The sequence below is a fragment of the Dipodomys spectabilis genome, unplaced genomic scaffold, assembly GCF_019054845.1.
Source record: "Dipodomys spectabilis isolate Male_0828 unplaced genomic scaffold, ASM1905484v1 ptg000126l, whole genome shotgun sequence".
In the NCBI taxonomy this organism is placed as follows: domain Eukaryota; kingdom Metazoa; phylum Chordata; class Mammalia; order Rodentia; family Heteromyidae; genus Dipodomys; species Dipodomys spectabilis.
Window position 1 is genome coordinate 437,028 of NW_024870803.1, and position 14,184 is coordinate 451,211.

Sequence of the window (14,184 nt, forward strand, 5' to 3'; positions counted from 1 at the left end):
CCAGAGACCCGGCACCCCTCCCCCACCTGTCTGCTCCCGCAGCCCACAGATGCCCCTCCTCCTGCGTCCTCATCCGGACGCAGATCCAACGCTGGTGGTCCAGCCTCTCAGCAGGGATGTGTGCGGAGTGAATTCCTACAGGAGACCCCAAAACAGCACTGGGAAAGCCAGTTCCCCCACCTTGGCACAGCCCACAGTTGAGCAGCTTGTGGAACAAACAAAGCATTCATTTTTTGAAATTCCCAACAAAACAAATGAGCCACTGAGACGCTTCATCACGAGCACAGATCCAGGCTCTGAGGACCGAGGCCCAAGCCGCTCTGGCCAGCCTGTCACCCTCACGGCTCATGGCCAGCGTGCTAAGCTAAGGAATAAGAGAGTATGTTAGTAAGGAGAAGAATCTCTCTGTCCTCCGCAGTGGCACCTGTGAAGGTGAAGTTTGAAGGTAACGCTGAAGTCTGTGCTGTCGTGCAAGAGCAGGACTCCTTGCTTTGCGCTTTTGTCCTGCTTTGCCGTTGGGCCAGGTCCACGGAGCAGAAGGGGCCCTGGCTGCCAGGCTGCGGCCGCTCTCAGTGGAGGCACCATGGGAGGCGTGAGCAAAACACACAGTGCCTCCAGCACCCCAGTGTGAATATTCCCTTTGGACAGGTCAGACCCGCCTGGCCTGACGGCTCATGGAGGCTCAGGATGCGCCCGCCCAGCATGAGCCAAAGGAGGACTCAGTGCTGAATGATACAATCACCCTTGAAGGCTGGCAAGAAGGATCAGTTGCATTGTAGCAATTATTGGTGAGATGATTTTCTAGATGATGTATTGATCTCTGTTTCATGATCTAGATTACAACATGGTCATTTTTTTTTTAGCTGCATGTGTACTTGGGAAGAATACGTGACATATGTTTATGGTTAGACTTCTTAAATGTTAGGGTTTAAGCATTCAAATATTGGTTTTGGTTTTCCTGCTAGATTTTTCATTTCTTGGGAAATGTGTTAAAAATTTCCCCAAGTAGCCAGGCGCTGATGGCTCACACCTGTAATCCTAGTTACTCACCAGGCTGAGATCTGAGGATAACGGTTCAAAGCCAGCGTGGGCAGGAAAGTCCGTGAGACTCTTACCTCCAATAAACCACCAGAAAACTGGAAGTGGCATTGTGGCTCAAGCAGTAGAGTGCTTGCCTTGAGCTGAAAAGTGCAGGGACAGCGCCCAAGCCCAGAGTTCAAGCCCCATGATCCACCCAAAAAAAAAAAAAAATCCCCAAGTGACTGGTGGATTTGTCAATTTCTAACTTTAGTTCTGTTGATTTTTGAATAATATATTTGGATGTTGTGTTATTTGGTGCGTGCAAATTTGAAATCAATACTTTCCCTGTGAATTGAAAACTTCATCAAATGTAACTTTCTCACAGCTGGCAAAGAATTTTGTGTCATTTATATGACACCAATATTACTGTGTATCTCACTTTTAGTGCTATTTGCATGGTCCTTTTTCCATTTTGCAATGCTTGTGTGTGTGTGTGTGTGTGTGTGTGCATGTGTGCATTTGTGCGCGTGTGTGTTGGTTCTGGGGCTTGAACTTACGGCCTTGAACTCAGGGCTAGTGCTCCACCACTTCCCACAGCTCTTCTTCCAGTTTTCTGGTGGTTAATTGGAGATAAGAATCTCGTGGACTTTCTTGCCTGGGCTGGCTTTGAACTGTAATCCTTAGATCCCAGTCTGCTGAACAGCTAGAATTACAGGTATGAGCCACTAGTGCCAGCTTTTTTTCAATTCTTTTATTCAAAACTTTCCATATTTCTGTTTTAGAGATGTCTCCATAACCAAATTTATTTTGAAACCAGTTTGACACTCTGTCTTTTTACTGGAAAATTTAGCCTGTGCACATTGTATGTATATAATGTATGTGTATGTATGCATATGATTATATATACCATTTAGTTTGTGTAAGCTATAGAATTAGAGTTTGTCTTACTGACAGACTACTCATGGTCCTGGAAGGAGACCTGGCCCTCAGGATCCGAGACAGAGAGCAGGCAGTGCTGTGGCCTCCACATTTGCCCACAGGTCTTGGTTTTCAAAGTGGAATGGCCCAGAGAGGTGCAGGCCCATTGTAGCCGAGTCCAGCCAAGGCCTGCTGAGGTGGGGACCGGGCTTTTAACCGTAAGCAAGCCTGTTGCTGACCCCCCACCCTCCCCCCACCCCCACCCCCCAACCCCGCCCGTGGCTCTCTGCGCATGCACCCAGAGCAGGTCCCAGGCTGAATGGGCAGGGCCTGAAGGGGTCTCAGCTCTCCGATGCACAGCCACATGTGGACACTGCTGACAACCTGTGTATTTCTTGTTCTGCTCTGTTTCTTTCTTAGAATTTGTTCTCTTTCCACTCATATACTTTTGCCTCTGCTAGTTTGGGATTTTCACGTTGGATTTGTATTCATTTTGTTGATTACTCTAGGAGTTTTGACATGTATATTTTACACTTGAGCTGCAGCTACTCAGCCTCTTTATCTCTAACTGCCAAAGACAGGGTTGAAACTCTATCCCTTCTTCTTCTGCAAATACAATCTTTTAAAACTGAGCCTCCATTTCTAATTTGATTTCAACCCAGAAATTATGCACTTTTTATTTCATTTTATCGAGTTCATGTGTGTTTTGTATCACCCATAAGATTTTCTCAGTAGAGAACTTCCTCAGGTTGTTCATGAGGAAATAAATTACTTTGCCCTTACTTGTGGAAATTTTTATTACAGGGTAGAAAGCGCAAGGTCAGTCCCTTCTCCAGCGTATCCTGCAGCGCCTTGCAGAGATCATGCCACTTTTCTCTGGCTTCTACTATTACGGTTGAGATGGTAACTGACAGTTTAATTAACATTCATTTATAGAAAAACCTGTCTTCTGCTTTGGAGAGATTGTTTTTATGTTTTGGTGTTTGGTACATTTAATATGAAGCATTTAGGTACAAAGAATTTTTTAAAAATTTAATCCTCTATTGGCTTTTTAGGTCCTTGTACACATGAAGGTTGTTGTACTCTATCAATTCTGAAAACTTCTCAACAGTCTCACCTCTGCATCTCTCCTCCCTTCCCCTTCCAAGGCTCAGGACCAGGCTGCTTTTCTCCTCTCTCAATCACACTCTCCAATTTCCTATCTTTGACTTTCTGATCGTCATTCACTTACCTACAAGCTACGTTTCCTTTGTCCACTCTTCCTATGCCTTTCTCTACACTGCTTTTTATCTATGGGGTTGTAATTAAAATAGTTGTCATTTTAGCCTCAGTTTTACTTGTCTTTACACATATGCCCGGCCAGTTTATAGCCCATAGTTGTCCCTTTTTTCTTTCTTCCGACGGTATTAAATGAACATATTCTATGTGATTTATTCAAAAGTTTGGCCTCTGTAAGTCTCTACAGTCTGATCTGAGATTTGTCATCACCACTAATTTATGCTCAAAGCTCATTTTTCTCGGGCATGTAGTAGACAGAGACGGACAGCTCGGGCTCCTGACATGCGTCTGTGGTTCAAGCCCTGGGCTGTGTCTAATGCGCATTCTTCCAGAGCTGCTGTGTGTGCTCCTGCCTGGGCCTTGGGTGCCAGCCATCGGGAACTTTCTAGAACTACCTGGGATGGGACTCAGGGGCCGGGGTGGTATAGGAATTTTGCTTTGCCTGGAGTTTTGCCATGTAGGACACAGCGTAGCACAAGCTGGCCTGTCTGACCTCTCTGCCTACATCCCCGGCATTCTCTACAGATGCCAGAGATTCACTCAAGATCCCGGGACCAGCCCTGCTTTGATAAAAGAGGATTTCCCCCTTTTTGACTTTGCAAATGTACTGTGGGATATAGCCCAGACCCTGCCTCTCTGAACACCCAGTACCAGCCGCCTCAGTGGCCCTCTGACGGGAGAGGACAGGGCAAGCACCCAAGGGAACTGTGGACCTCGAAGCTCCCACCCTACACCCACAGTTTCTCCAAGTGTGGCCTCTGTGTGCACTGAGGTCCTGATCCTACTAGACCTGAGCAGCATCCAAAACACTGTGGATGTCCATGAAGTTTGTTTTCTGTGCTTGTGAGGCAGGTGCTCTACCTCGGAGCCGCACCTCAGCCTATGCAATACTGAAAACGCCTTGCAGAGGAGGCCCGGCAGCAGGCGGCTGTCACCACAGCAGAAGGAAACTAGAGATGAAAACTCTGCTCCTTCCCAGCCTTTTACTTTTTTTTTTTTTTCTGTGTGAAACCCACAACTTCATTTGCACACTTCACACTTAGTGAAGCAATTCCACATGTAGCCTCCACTAATGGAACTGGCATTTTTTAGCAACACCCTGTTAGATATTTCCTAGAATCTTCCTCCTCCTCTGCCTTCTCCTCCTCCCCCTCCTCCCCCTCCCCCCTCTTGCCTCTCTCCCTCCCCCCCTCCTCCTCCTGAACTTCCTCTTCCTCCTCCTGGACTTCCTCTTCCTTCAGCACCTTCTCATCCTCAGCCCAACTGCAGTTTTGAAATAGGAGCAGTTTAAGGTTCTCAGAAATATTAAGCAGAAGGAACAGACTGAAGATGTGTTTGGCGGGCCTGACCTGTGCCGTGTGCCATTTCCAGCGGCCCACCAGGTGCCTGGAGCCCTTCACCTGCAAGTACAAACCTGAAATGTCCCCTGGGGCAGAGTCACAGCCTGGAGAGCCACCGTGACCAGGGGCTTGCTACAGAGATCAGGCCGTGTGCAGTGCAGTAGGCAGAAATCTGACTGAAGACACTGTACTGCTGGAGGTTCATCCTGTAGTGCATTTCTAGATCCTTCTTTGAGCTGTGAGCAGTGTCTAACGTGCTCTTTATTTATTTATTATTTATTTATTTGGTCCGGTCATGGGGCCTGAACTCTGGGCCTGGGCCTCTTCAGCTCAAGGCTACCGTTCTACCACTTGAGCCACAGTGCCACTTCCGGCTTTTTTCTTTTTGCTTATGTGGTGTTGAGGAATGGAACCCAGGGCTCAGGCTTGCAAGGCAAGTGCTCTTCCACTGAGCCACCTTCCCAGCCCCATAATGTGCTCTTTAATAAACAGAACACTTACATTATCTGTACCTTGTTTCTGTCAGTTACAATCTTTTCATTCCAAGAATTATTTCCTTCATTTTGCATTTGCTTTGTCGCATTTATAATCTCTTAGGCTATCGTATTTGCATTTTTTGCATTTATTTCCCTAAATGTAGTAAGTTTGATTACTTTGCATTGTGCATCTGACTCCACACCTCCGGCCTTTGGGGTCATGATTGAGCCTACATTTTTCGGTGTTTGTCTATGGCCTACAGTGACAGCTGGCTCCTTGTGGTCCCAACATCGCTGCGCCTTCCCACAAGCCTCGCGGTCTGGGGGATGGAGTTGTGGTGGGTTTCATCGTGATTCTGTTAGAGGCCCGCGTGCCCGGGGTCACCGGGCACGGAAGAGGACGAGCCCTGACGCTGGACTCTTGCTGTCCACTCCGAGCCTGGTGTCCTCGGGAAAAGGCAGGCCCTCAGGCAACCCGGGAGGTCCCGGGGCCCCCCTCCTCAACCAGGGCTGGCGGAGCTCTGCCGCCCGCGCCATCCACGATCGCAGATCGCAGGGCGTCGCCCACCGCAAGCCCCGAGGCAACGCGTGATTCCCCCGGGAAAATGAAAAGGCCAAGTGCGGCGTCTGCCATGTGCACTGCGAAGGAGCAGCGCTTCTGACTCAACGCCCCCAGATGGAGCCGTTACAACGCCGGGCGCTCGGCTCCCCCTTTAAACACACTCCATGCATAGATGCCGCACAAAAGGCGGAGGGCGGATTGCCAGCTGCGGGGACAGCCTGCGGCCCCAGGTCGGCCTCAGATGGCCAGCTGCGGGGACAGCCTGCGGCCCCAGGTCGGCCCCGGGGAAGCACCGCGCTGCGCTGCCCGCGCCCGCGCCCCGCTCCCCGCGCCCCGCCGCCCCGCGCCCGCGCCCGCGCCCCGCCGCCCCGCGCCCCGCCGCCCCGCGCCCGCGCCCGCGCCCGGCCGCCCCGCGCCCCGCGCCCGCGCCCGCGCCCCGCTCCCCGCGCCCCGCGCCCCGCCGCCCCGCGCCCGCGCCCCGCCGCCCCGCGCCCCGCCGCCCCGCGCCCCGCCGCCCCGCGCCCGCGCCCCGCCGCCCCGCGCCCCGCCGCCCCGCGCCCCGCCGCCCCGCGCCCGCGCCCCGCCGCCCCGCGCCCGCGCCCGCGCCCCGCGCCCGCGCCCCGCCGCCCTGCGCCCGCGCCCCGCCGCCCCGCGCCCCGCGCCCGCGCCCCGCGCCCCGACGCCCCGCGCCCGCGCCCGCGCCCCGCCGCCCCGCCGCCCCGCGCCCCGACGCCCCGCGCCCGCGCCCCGACGCCCCGCGCCCCGCCGCCCCGCCGCCCCGCGCCCGCGCCCCGACGCCACGCGCCCCGCCGCCCCGCCGCCCCGCCGCCCCGCGCCCGCGCCCCGCCGCCCCGCGCCCCGCGCCCCGCCGCCCCGCGCCCGCGCCCGCGCCCCGACGCCCCGCGCCCCGCCGCCCCGCCGCCCCGCGCCCGCGCCCGCGCCCGCGCCCGCGCCCGGCCGGATTGTTCTGCGGCGGGAAACGGGCTTTCCAGTCGGGGCCACAGCCCCGGCCACGTGACGCCTCCATTGTCACCGCCAGTGGATTCCCCGGGCGGGCGGGGCGCCGGCCTCGGAGAGCGGGGTGGCCGGGGTGGCCGGGGTGGCCGGGGTGGCCGGGCCTGCGGTCCCGGGCAGAGACCCGGAAGGGGCACCGAGGGTGCGGTGCTCATCGCGCTTGCTCGCTGACCGCCGAAGGGGACGCCGGGGAACACGCTTGCTTTCATGGAAGGAGCGTGACACCCTCAAACAGGCAAGGCTGGGCAAGGCCGGAGCCGGAGAGCCGGGACCGGGCAGCCCGAGCAACCGCACCCGCCGCGGGGCGCGGGGAGCGGTCCGGGCCGGCTCATTAGGCGTGTGACCGGCGCTCGCGCTGATTGGCTGCGGCGGCAGTGGGCGGGGAAGCGGGCGTGCCGGTGGAGGGAGGGGCTACAGGGAGCTTCTCGTAGGGAAAGCGTAGTAGGAGAGTGAACCCCTGGGGCGGAGGACGGCGGGCGTTGATTGGAGGCATTGACGAGGGCGGGGTACCCCTGGGCAGGGCGGGGGACGATGATTGGCAAAGGTGGAGATGGGCGGGGATGGGGCGGGAACTAGTACTCGCTCGGAAAGGGGAAGCGTGAGCGCCTGTGGCGGAGGGTAGCCAGGGCTGATTGGACGGCGTGGAGATAGGCGTGCCAGGGAGGGCAGCGCTGATTGGTGGGTGGGGAGGTGGGCGTGGTCGTAGGCGGGGTGGGCTGCCGGTTGCTGGTACTCCGGCTGGAGGTGGAGGCGCCGCGGGACTCAGCTCCTGGGCCCGGCCGGTGGCCGGCGCGGCCTGCCCTTTGTGCCCGCAGCCGGCGTCCGCGCCCGGGGCCGCCGCGCCGGGCTCCCGGCCCGCGCGCCCGCCCGCCCGCCCGCGCCCCCGACCTCGCGCCTGGGATGAGCCGGGGATGCGCGCCCGCCGGCCTTGCGGCTCCTCGCGGCTGGGCGCGGGGCGATGGACCTGGGCATGAAGAAGTTCACGGTGCGCAGGTTCTTTTCCGTGTACCTGCGCAAGAAGTCGCGCTCCAAGAGCTCCAGCCTGAGTCGCCTCGAGGTGAGCGCCGCTCCGGGGCCCGGGGGCCGGGGTGCCGGAGGTCGGAGGCCCGGGGTCTGGGGGCTGGGGGCCGCGATGCTGGGGGTTGGGGTGCCGGGGGCCCGGAGGCCGGGGGTCGGGGACCAGGGGCCGGGGGCCGGGGACCAGGGGCCGGGGGGCTGGGGGCCGCGATGCCGGGGGCCGGGGTGCCAGGGGCCCGGAGGCTGGGGGTCGGGGACCAGGGGCCGGGGGGTCGGGGTGCCGGGGGGCTGGGGGCCGCGATGCCGGGGGTTGGGGTGCCGGGGGCCCGGAGGCCGGGGGTCGGGGACCAGGGGTCGGGGACCAGGGGTCGGAGGTTGGGAGGCCCGGGGTCTGGGGGCCGGGGGTCGGGGAGCCGGGATGCCGGGGACCCGGGGGGGCCGGAGGTCGGGGTGCCGGGGGTCGGGGGGTCGGGGGTCTGGGGAGCCGGGATGCCGGGGGGCCGGGGGCCGCGATGCCGGGGGTCGGGGACCGGGGGGGGGGGCGGGGGCAGAGATGCCGGGGGCCGGGGTGCCGGGGGCCGGGGACCAGGGGCCGGGGGACGGGAGGGCCGCGATGCCGGGGGCCGCGATGCCAGAGGTCGGGGTGCCGGGGGCCGGGGCCGCGGCGGGCGCGGGGTGGAAGGCGCCGTGCCTCCCGGTCCTCCGCGTCCCGTCCGGGCCAGCCAGCCAGGCACGGGGCAGGACGTTGGGGACGCGAGTCCGGCCTCCTAAAGCCCCGCTTGCGAACGGTGCGTCGGACTTCACTGGGCTCTGCCAGTGGGTCTGCGCAGGTGGGGCGCGCCCGCCCCGTCGGGCTGCTTGAGAGGAAGGGTCGCGGTCAGGCCGCTCAGAGGGGCCCCAGGGAGGCCTTGGGAGAGCCCGCCCTGTCCCCCGGACCCTCCCCGGGCCCCCTCCGTACCCCCCGACCCCCTCCCCGGACCCCCTTTCCAGGCCTCCCCCCGCCCCCCCCCCCCGTCCCCCTCCCCGGACTCCTCCCCGGACCCCCGCCCCCTCCCCACCCTCCTGACCCCCTCCCCACCCTCCCGACCCCCTCCCCGCCTCCCACCCTCGCCCCCCTCTCTACCCCCCTCCCTGCCCCTTCCCTGGGCCTCCTCACTAGTGACACAACTTTGATCCGGCCTATTTTAGCCCCGCCTAACAGGCCAGTACCAGGCAAGGTAGATGCCAGTATTTGAAATCCATGCAGAGCTGGTGGGAGGGGAGGCAGAGGCACAGGGCAGCGGGGAGGCTGCGCAGTGGGGTGCTGGGCACGAACCCCTGCAGCCTGGGCTTTGGCACCCATTTGTCCTGAAAACCAGAGGGCGCTGAAAAGACCATGTCTTCTCTGTCCCCATCTGGTTTTTTCTGGGTTCCAAAGTCTGCAGTGCATGGTAGCACTTTGATTTCGTCAACCAAATCCAGTTCTCTTCACCCCAGTGTGTAGATACCTTGTTGAATCCTGGTTGGTGAAAGGGAAAGAAGGGGTGGTTTGATGGGCGGATGGACCATGCCACCGGGATGTCATCGACTTGCTCCCTGGCACCTCAGGGCTGGCCCAAGCAGAGTCGGGGCTCCTTGCTCATTTGGAACAGTGTCACAAGATCTGGATTTCTCTGTCCCAGCTGCCATGATAATAGAGACAGGCAGAGCGTCTGTAAAGGTCAAGAGGTCCGAAAGTAAGGCTTGTGAAGAGTCACAGAAGCGCCAGGGGATGCCTTGCTGAGAGGTTTCTTTCTGCTTTAGGGTCATGAGCTAAGAGCTGAACATGCCAGCTGGGGTCTCAGGGAGTAAGACACTGATTTGGAACCGTAGGGATTTGGGATTTAGATCAGTGGAGGAGCACTTGCCTGGAGAGTGCAAGACCCTGAGTTTGGTCCTTAGTTTTTGGGGAAATAAAGCAGCTATAAAAGACCAAAACAACAACAACAAAACACAAGACAAGGGGGCTTGCATTCAACCCAATGAAAGAAACTCAGTGAAAGTTCATTTTTCTAGGTTTCATGCATTGTAGAAATCTAAAGTTGACAAGAACCAAAACCTAAAACAGCATTGGCCTTTATTCAGGTTTGGTTGGTTTTATTTCCTATTTTATTGCAGTGCTGTTTATTCTGCAGCTCATGTCCCTTATTATTATCGTCCTTGCTGAGATCTTTGTTGGGAAATCGTTTGTGGAGTATCTGCGGTAGGGCAGGACTACCTGTGTGAGTAGACTGCAGGTGTTATTCTGGGCATGCTGGAGTCCAGAAACCTGCGTGCAGGAACACCCCGCTGGGGTTTGGGTTCAGCCTGGAGAACTGGCCTGTGGAAAGAAGGATATATCGTTGATGTGAAAATAAAATGTGTAGACAACCAACCTACGTGATCATATATGCCAGTGATCAAGGTGGCTAGAAAGAAATAGATCTTTTCAGCAAGCAACCACGGGCTTTCCCTGTGTGCCGGGTCCTGCCCTGGAGCTGAAGAAGGGCTGAGGAAGGTTGTGTTAATGCGATGCTCTTTTTTTTTTTTAACCAAATGCATCCACGAGTTTTCTCATTTGATGCTTGTGACCATGTTCTACTATTTCATTCTTTTGTATGGAGGAACAAACTCTGAGATATTAGCATCTTTGTTGAGAAATTAAGTGTATGTATCTGCCATAGATCAGGGCTATTTCTGGGCATTGGAGATCCAAAATAATACCCAAAACAGAAACTGAGCCTCAGGGCAGCTCTGCTTACTGGGGAATCTATTCAATGGTAGACTCTACTTCCATCTAGAAAATTCCCAGGTACCTTTCCACATTTTTTTCCCTAGAGAATCTGCCCATCCAGCAGATTCTCATAGGACAAGAAGCACCATCAAACATGTAAGACCTGTGGAGGTCAACAGTTGGAGGCTGACAAATAGGACATAAAGTACAGCACAGATGTGTGTTTCTTCTGTTGGGACAAAGAAGGAAAGAACACACTGTACAAAAAGAAACCTTTTTTTTTATTGTTTCTGTCACAAATTTGCTTTAAAATATAGAGACAGTGAAAAAATTGTTTTCACAGCTCAGAATCTAATTACATAAGCAGAAAAGTAAGAGTAGCATCCTTATTAAACAGACCTCCAGGAGAATCTCAATTCTGTTTCACTTCTAGAACCCAACATTTGATAAACTTTGTGCCCTGAAGGCAACTTAGTCACACTTGGAAACAGTTCATGAATTACTGCTTAAAACGAAGTTCACTGTGAGAGGGCCAGCTGAATTGCTCTAGTCAGTTTGAAGGTATCGGAAGGGAAGCTGGGTACCCTGCATAGAGTTCATGCCTTGCCTAGGAGATCTGGCTCAGTATCTTCCAGAACCCATAAGAAAGCTCAGATTGTGGGGATCTTGATTAGTGGCCTGGTCTAAGAACCATAGCCCTGCCTCTTTCTGTGGTCCAGTGTATAGATGAAGAAGAGGAGGCCCAGGGAAGCCCACACTTCTTTTCTAAAGGTTCTAAGAGATGTTCTTCAGGGCAGAGTAGGTACTTGCAGACTTATTGATGGAAGCCACTTCTGGTTGTATGGTTGTCAGAGTTTACCATGTATTTAGTGAGGCATAAAAGGGGCTGTTGTAATTTTTTAAAAAGAGAATTGTCCTGTTGGATATTTTGGAATGTGCTCTCTAGCCTAAATTTTTTTCCCTAGGAAACCTTACCTAGAAGTTAGAAATTGTTGCTGGATTTGCTCCTAGGCACTCATTAAGATTTCTCTTTAAGGTCCACCACACAGGGTGCTAATGGGTGAGGCTGGATAGAGACTTTCTTTGGATTCCAGATGATCAAATGAGTCAATCAGTGGTTGGCAGCAGGTGATATTGGTGAATTACTGTCCTGAATTTTCTGATGTTTTTCATCTTGTTCCGTGTCTGCTGCTGGTGTATAAACCTGAGCTCGCCCTGGCTCAGGTGATTCGGTGGTGAGCTTCTGGCTTGGTAACTGCCCCTGTGCCCTTTGGCAGGCCAAGAGGCATTCAGTTTCCAAGGACATCCAAGCTGTCTAGGGGTAGGCTGGGCCTTGCTGGCTCAGGGGCACTGTGCTCTGGCTAGGATGGCAATATTCCCTTCTCTTACCAAGCACGTCTGCCCCTCGAGTCAGCCGTGCTGATCCACAGATACATCCCCGTGCGGGGTCTCTGTGGCCCCAGCCAAGGCAGCCTTCAGAACAAGAAAAGGCTCTCAGTCACCCGGGCAGGACGGAGCGGGGTGCCCACCCCGGCTTTCTCATGTGCAGGTGTGGTGTGCAGGCTCAGGGCTTGGTTTATATTCTCTCCAGAGGCAGGATTGGTCTCCTCCAAAACATGCTCTAAATTAGTAAAAGTGAGAGAAGAGCTAATTTACTGTAAGGGTTGATTTAGGGAAGTTACCCAACCAGAGGGCTCTCTTGGATGATCTGTTATGCTGAGGATGCGCTAGAAGTGGATATTCCTACTAAAAGATAGTTGTGGGGCTGGGAAGATGGCTCAGTGGTAGAGCGCTCGCCTTGCATGCTCGAGGCCCTGGGTTCAATTCCTCAGCACCACATAAGCAAAGAGGAAAAAAGCCGGAAGTAGCTCTGTGGCTCTAGTGGTAGAGTGCTAGCCTCGAGCTGAAGAGCTGAGGGACAGCACCCAGGTCCAGAGTTCAGGCCCCACGACCAGACCCCCCCCCCCCAAAAAAAGTAAAAGATAGTTGTTGGTGAATGAGGAAGAAAACATTTTATTTAGTTTATTTGCTCCTTTGTTGAAACACTCACAAAGAAAAAGGGGAGACATAGTCCAAAAAGAAATGTACTCATTCCTGACGGATGTAACTGTAACCCTCTGTACATCACATTTATAATGACAATAAGTAAAGTGTAGCATCTACCTGGCAGTGCTGCTTTCTTCCATGCGGTCACTGTGTCTCTGATGCGCTTATCTCTGCATTCCCCTCTGCATTTTGCTTATTCACCAACCTGTGAAAATGGTGGTGCTTTTGCCCCTTTTTTCTTTCTTGGCCTCTGTGCCTCCTACCTTCCTGCCCTGCCTGGTGCAGGGTGCTAGTTACGCTTCTCATGGACTCGCAAGAATGGCCCGGAGAGCCATCAATCAAACAGTGACATCTGCGCGCATACCTGGCTTGCGGGCTTCCCAGTGCAGCCACTGTTTCTGGCCTGCAGGGTGAATGGCTGCTCAGGCATGGGGAATGAGCATGCGGACAGACGCTGAGGGCTAAACTCTGAGCTGGCCCCCAGGGCCCCGGCTGCAGGGGGAGGTGGGAGCTTCCTGGGCCAGGCGGAACTCAAGGGAGTCCGGTTGTGGGCATTGCTTCTGCCCTCAGGCTGCTGCCCGCCGACCAGGGGAAACGGGTGAGCTTGCTTCAGATGACGTGGGATGGCCACCAGAACCACTCTACATGGCTGCTGCCAGGCTCTGTGCCTGCTACATAGCCCAGCGAGGCTAAGACTAGGAGCATTTTCTAGAACGATCTGCTTCTGCCTTCTGGTCATACCCAGCCGTGTTCTGTGGCATTCTTTCCTGGCATTCTGTCTGATTGTATGTTTTCACTTGTAAAAGCTATTAAACTGAACTCAAAGAAAGAGAAACGATCAACAGATAGCCTGGTAAGCTGCAGTGTAATTGAATCAAGCAAATGGGTCCGATGCAAATGTGTTTGGTATGAAATTCCGGTCATCACCGCTGCTTCCAGGCCGCTGCCTGCTAAGGCAGTGTAGTGGCGGTGTAGCTATAATTAAACACAAGAAACCACACACCGGGGTAGGGAGGGTAACCAGTCACAGCACACCTGGGATTGGTTACAGTGCAGGCACAGACCAGCCTGACGTGGGCTGCGTACCTGTTCTTAGGTGGTCATTTGCCTAGTTCTGGAGGCGACAAGTCAGAGCCGTTCCGTCCAGGCTGCAGCTGGGCGTCCTTCCCCAGGTTCCCAGGCTCAGCAGTGTGCGTGCGGAGCTGGGCTGCCCCGCAGTGACCATCACCGAGGAGAGCTGGGCTGGGCTCCGGCGACGCTGCCCCAGCTGGCGGCCCCTGCCAGACCGTCTCATGAGGGCCTTGCAGGACTGAGCCCCCCTCACGCCCCTGCTTTCCCCTGGTCCCTTTAGGGCACACATCTATCCAGATGAGCCCTGTCCCCACAGAGCCAGCTCTCCCGAGACACAGCCCTGCAGAGGGGACTCTGAGGAAGGTTTCATCTTCGCCCCTGTCAAGATCCAAACATAATCCCTGCACGTGGGAGCTCGCGGTCTCACCTGGGCTGGCTGTCTGTAAAGGGGGACGGGTACTGGCAGACGGACCTAGCTTCTAGGAGAGGAGAATTGATTTTCCTCCTCGTCATCTATCTACTCTGTGAAATTAGTAAGATTCCAGTGTGTGTTGGTGAGTGAGTGTCACTACTCACAGCTCCTCCTGCACACCAGGGCCGGGGGACCTGGCTCCCCGAGGGGCGTGGCGTGCCCCGGGAGGCCCCACCCCTCCTGTCTCTTGGTTTCCCTAGAGTCCAGCCTCTAGGAAGCCTGGGCCTGCGGGGCGAGCA

General features: G+C 56.1%; 1 protein-coding gene across 2 annotated transcripts in view; it reads left to right on the top strand.

Annotated features, from left to right (window-relative positions):
• Rps6ka2 (ribosomal protein S6 kinase A2) overlaps positions 1–14,184 on the top strand; it is a 175,341-nt gene that overhangs the window by 48,282 nt on the left and 112,875 nt on the right. The window contains exon 1 of one of the 2 annotated variants that reach the window (XM_042689699.1): positions 7,328–7,665. The exons of the other annotated variant lie outside the window; for it this stretch is intronic. Within the exon in view, the coding sequence (XP_042545633.1) occupies positions 7,567–7,665 (99 nt within the window). The 5' untranslated portion in view covers positions 7,328–7,566. Of the gene's footprint in view, positions 1–7,327; positions 7,666–14,184 lie in introns of those variants that run through there. 2 annotated transcript variants of the gene reach the window in all.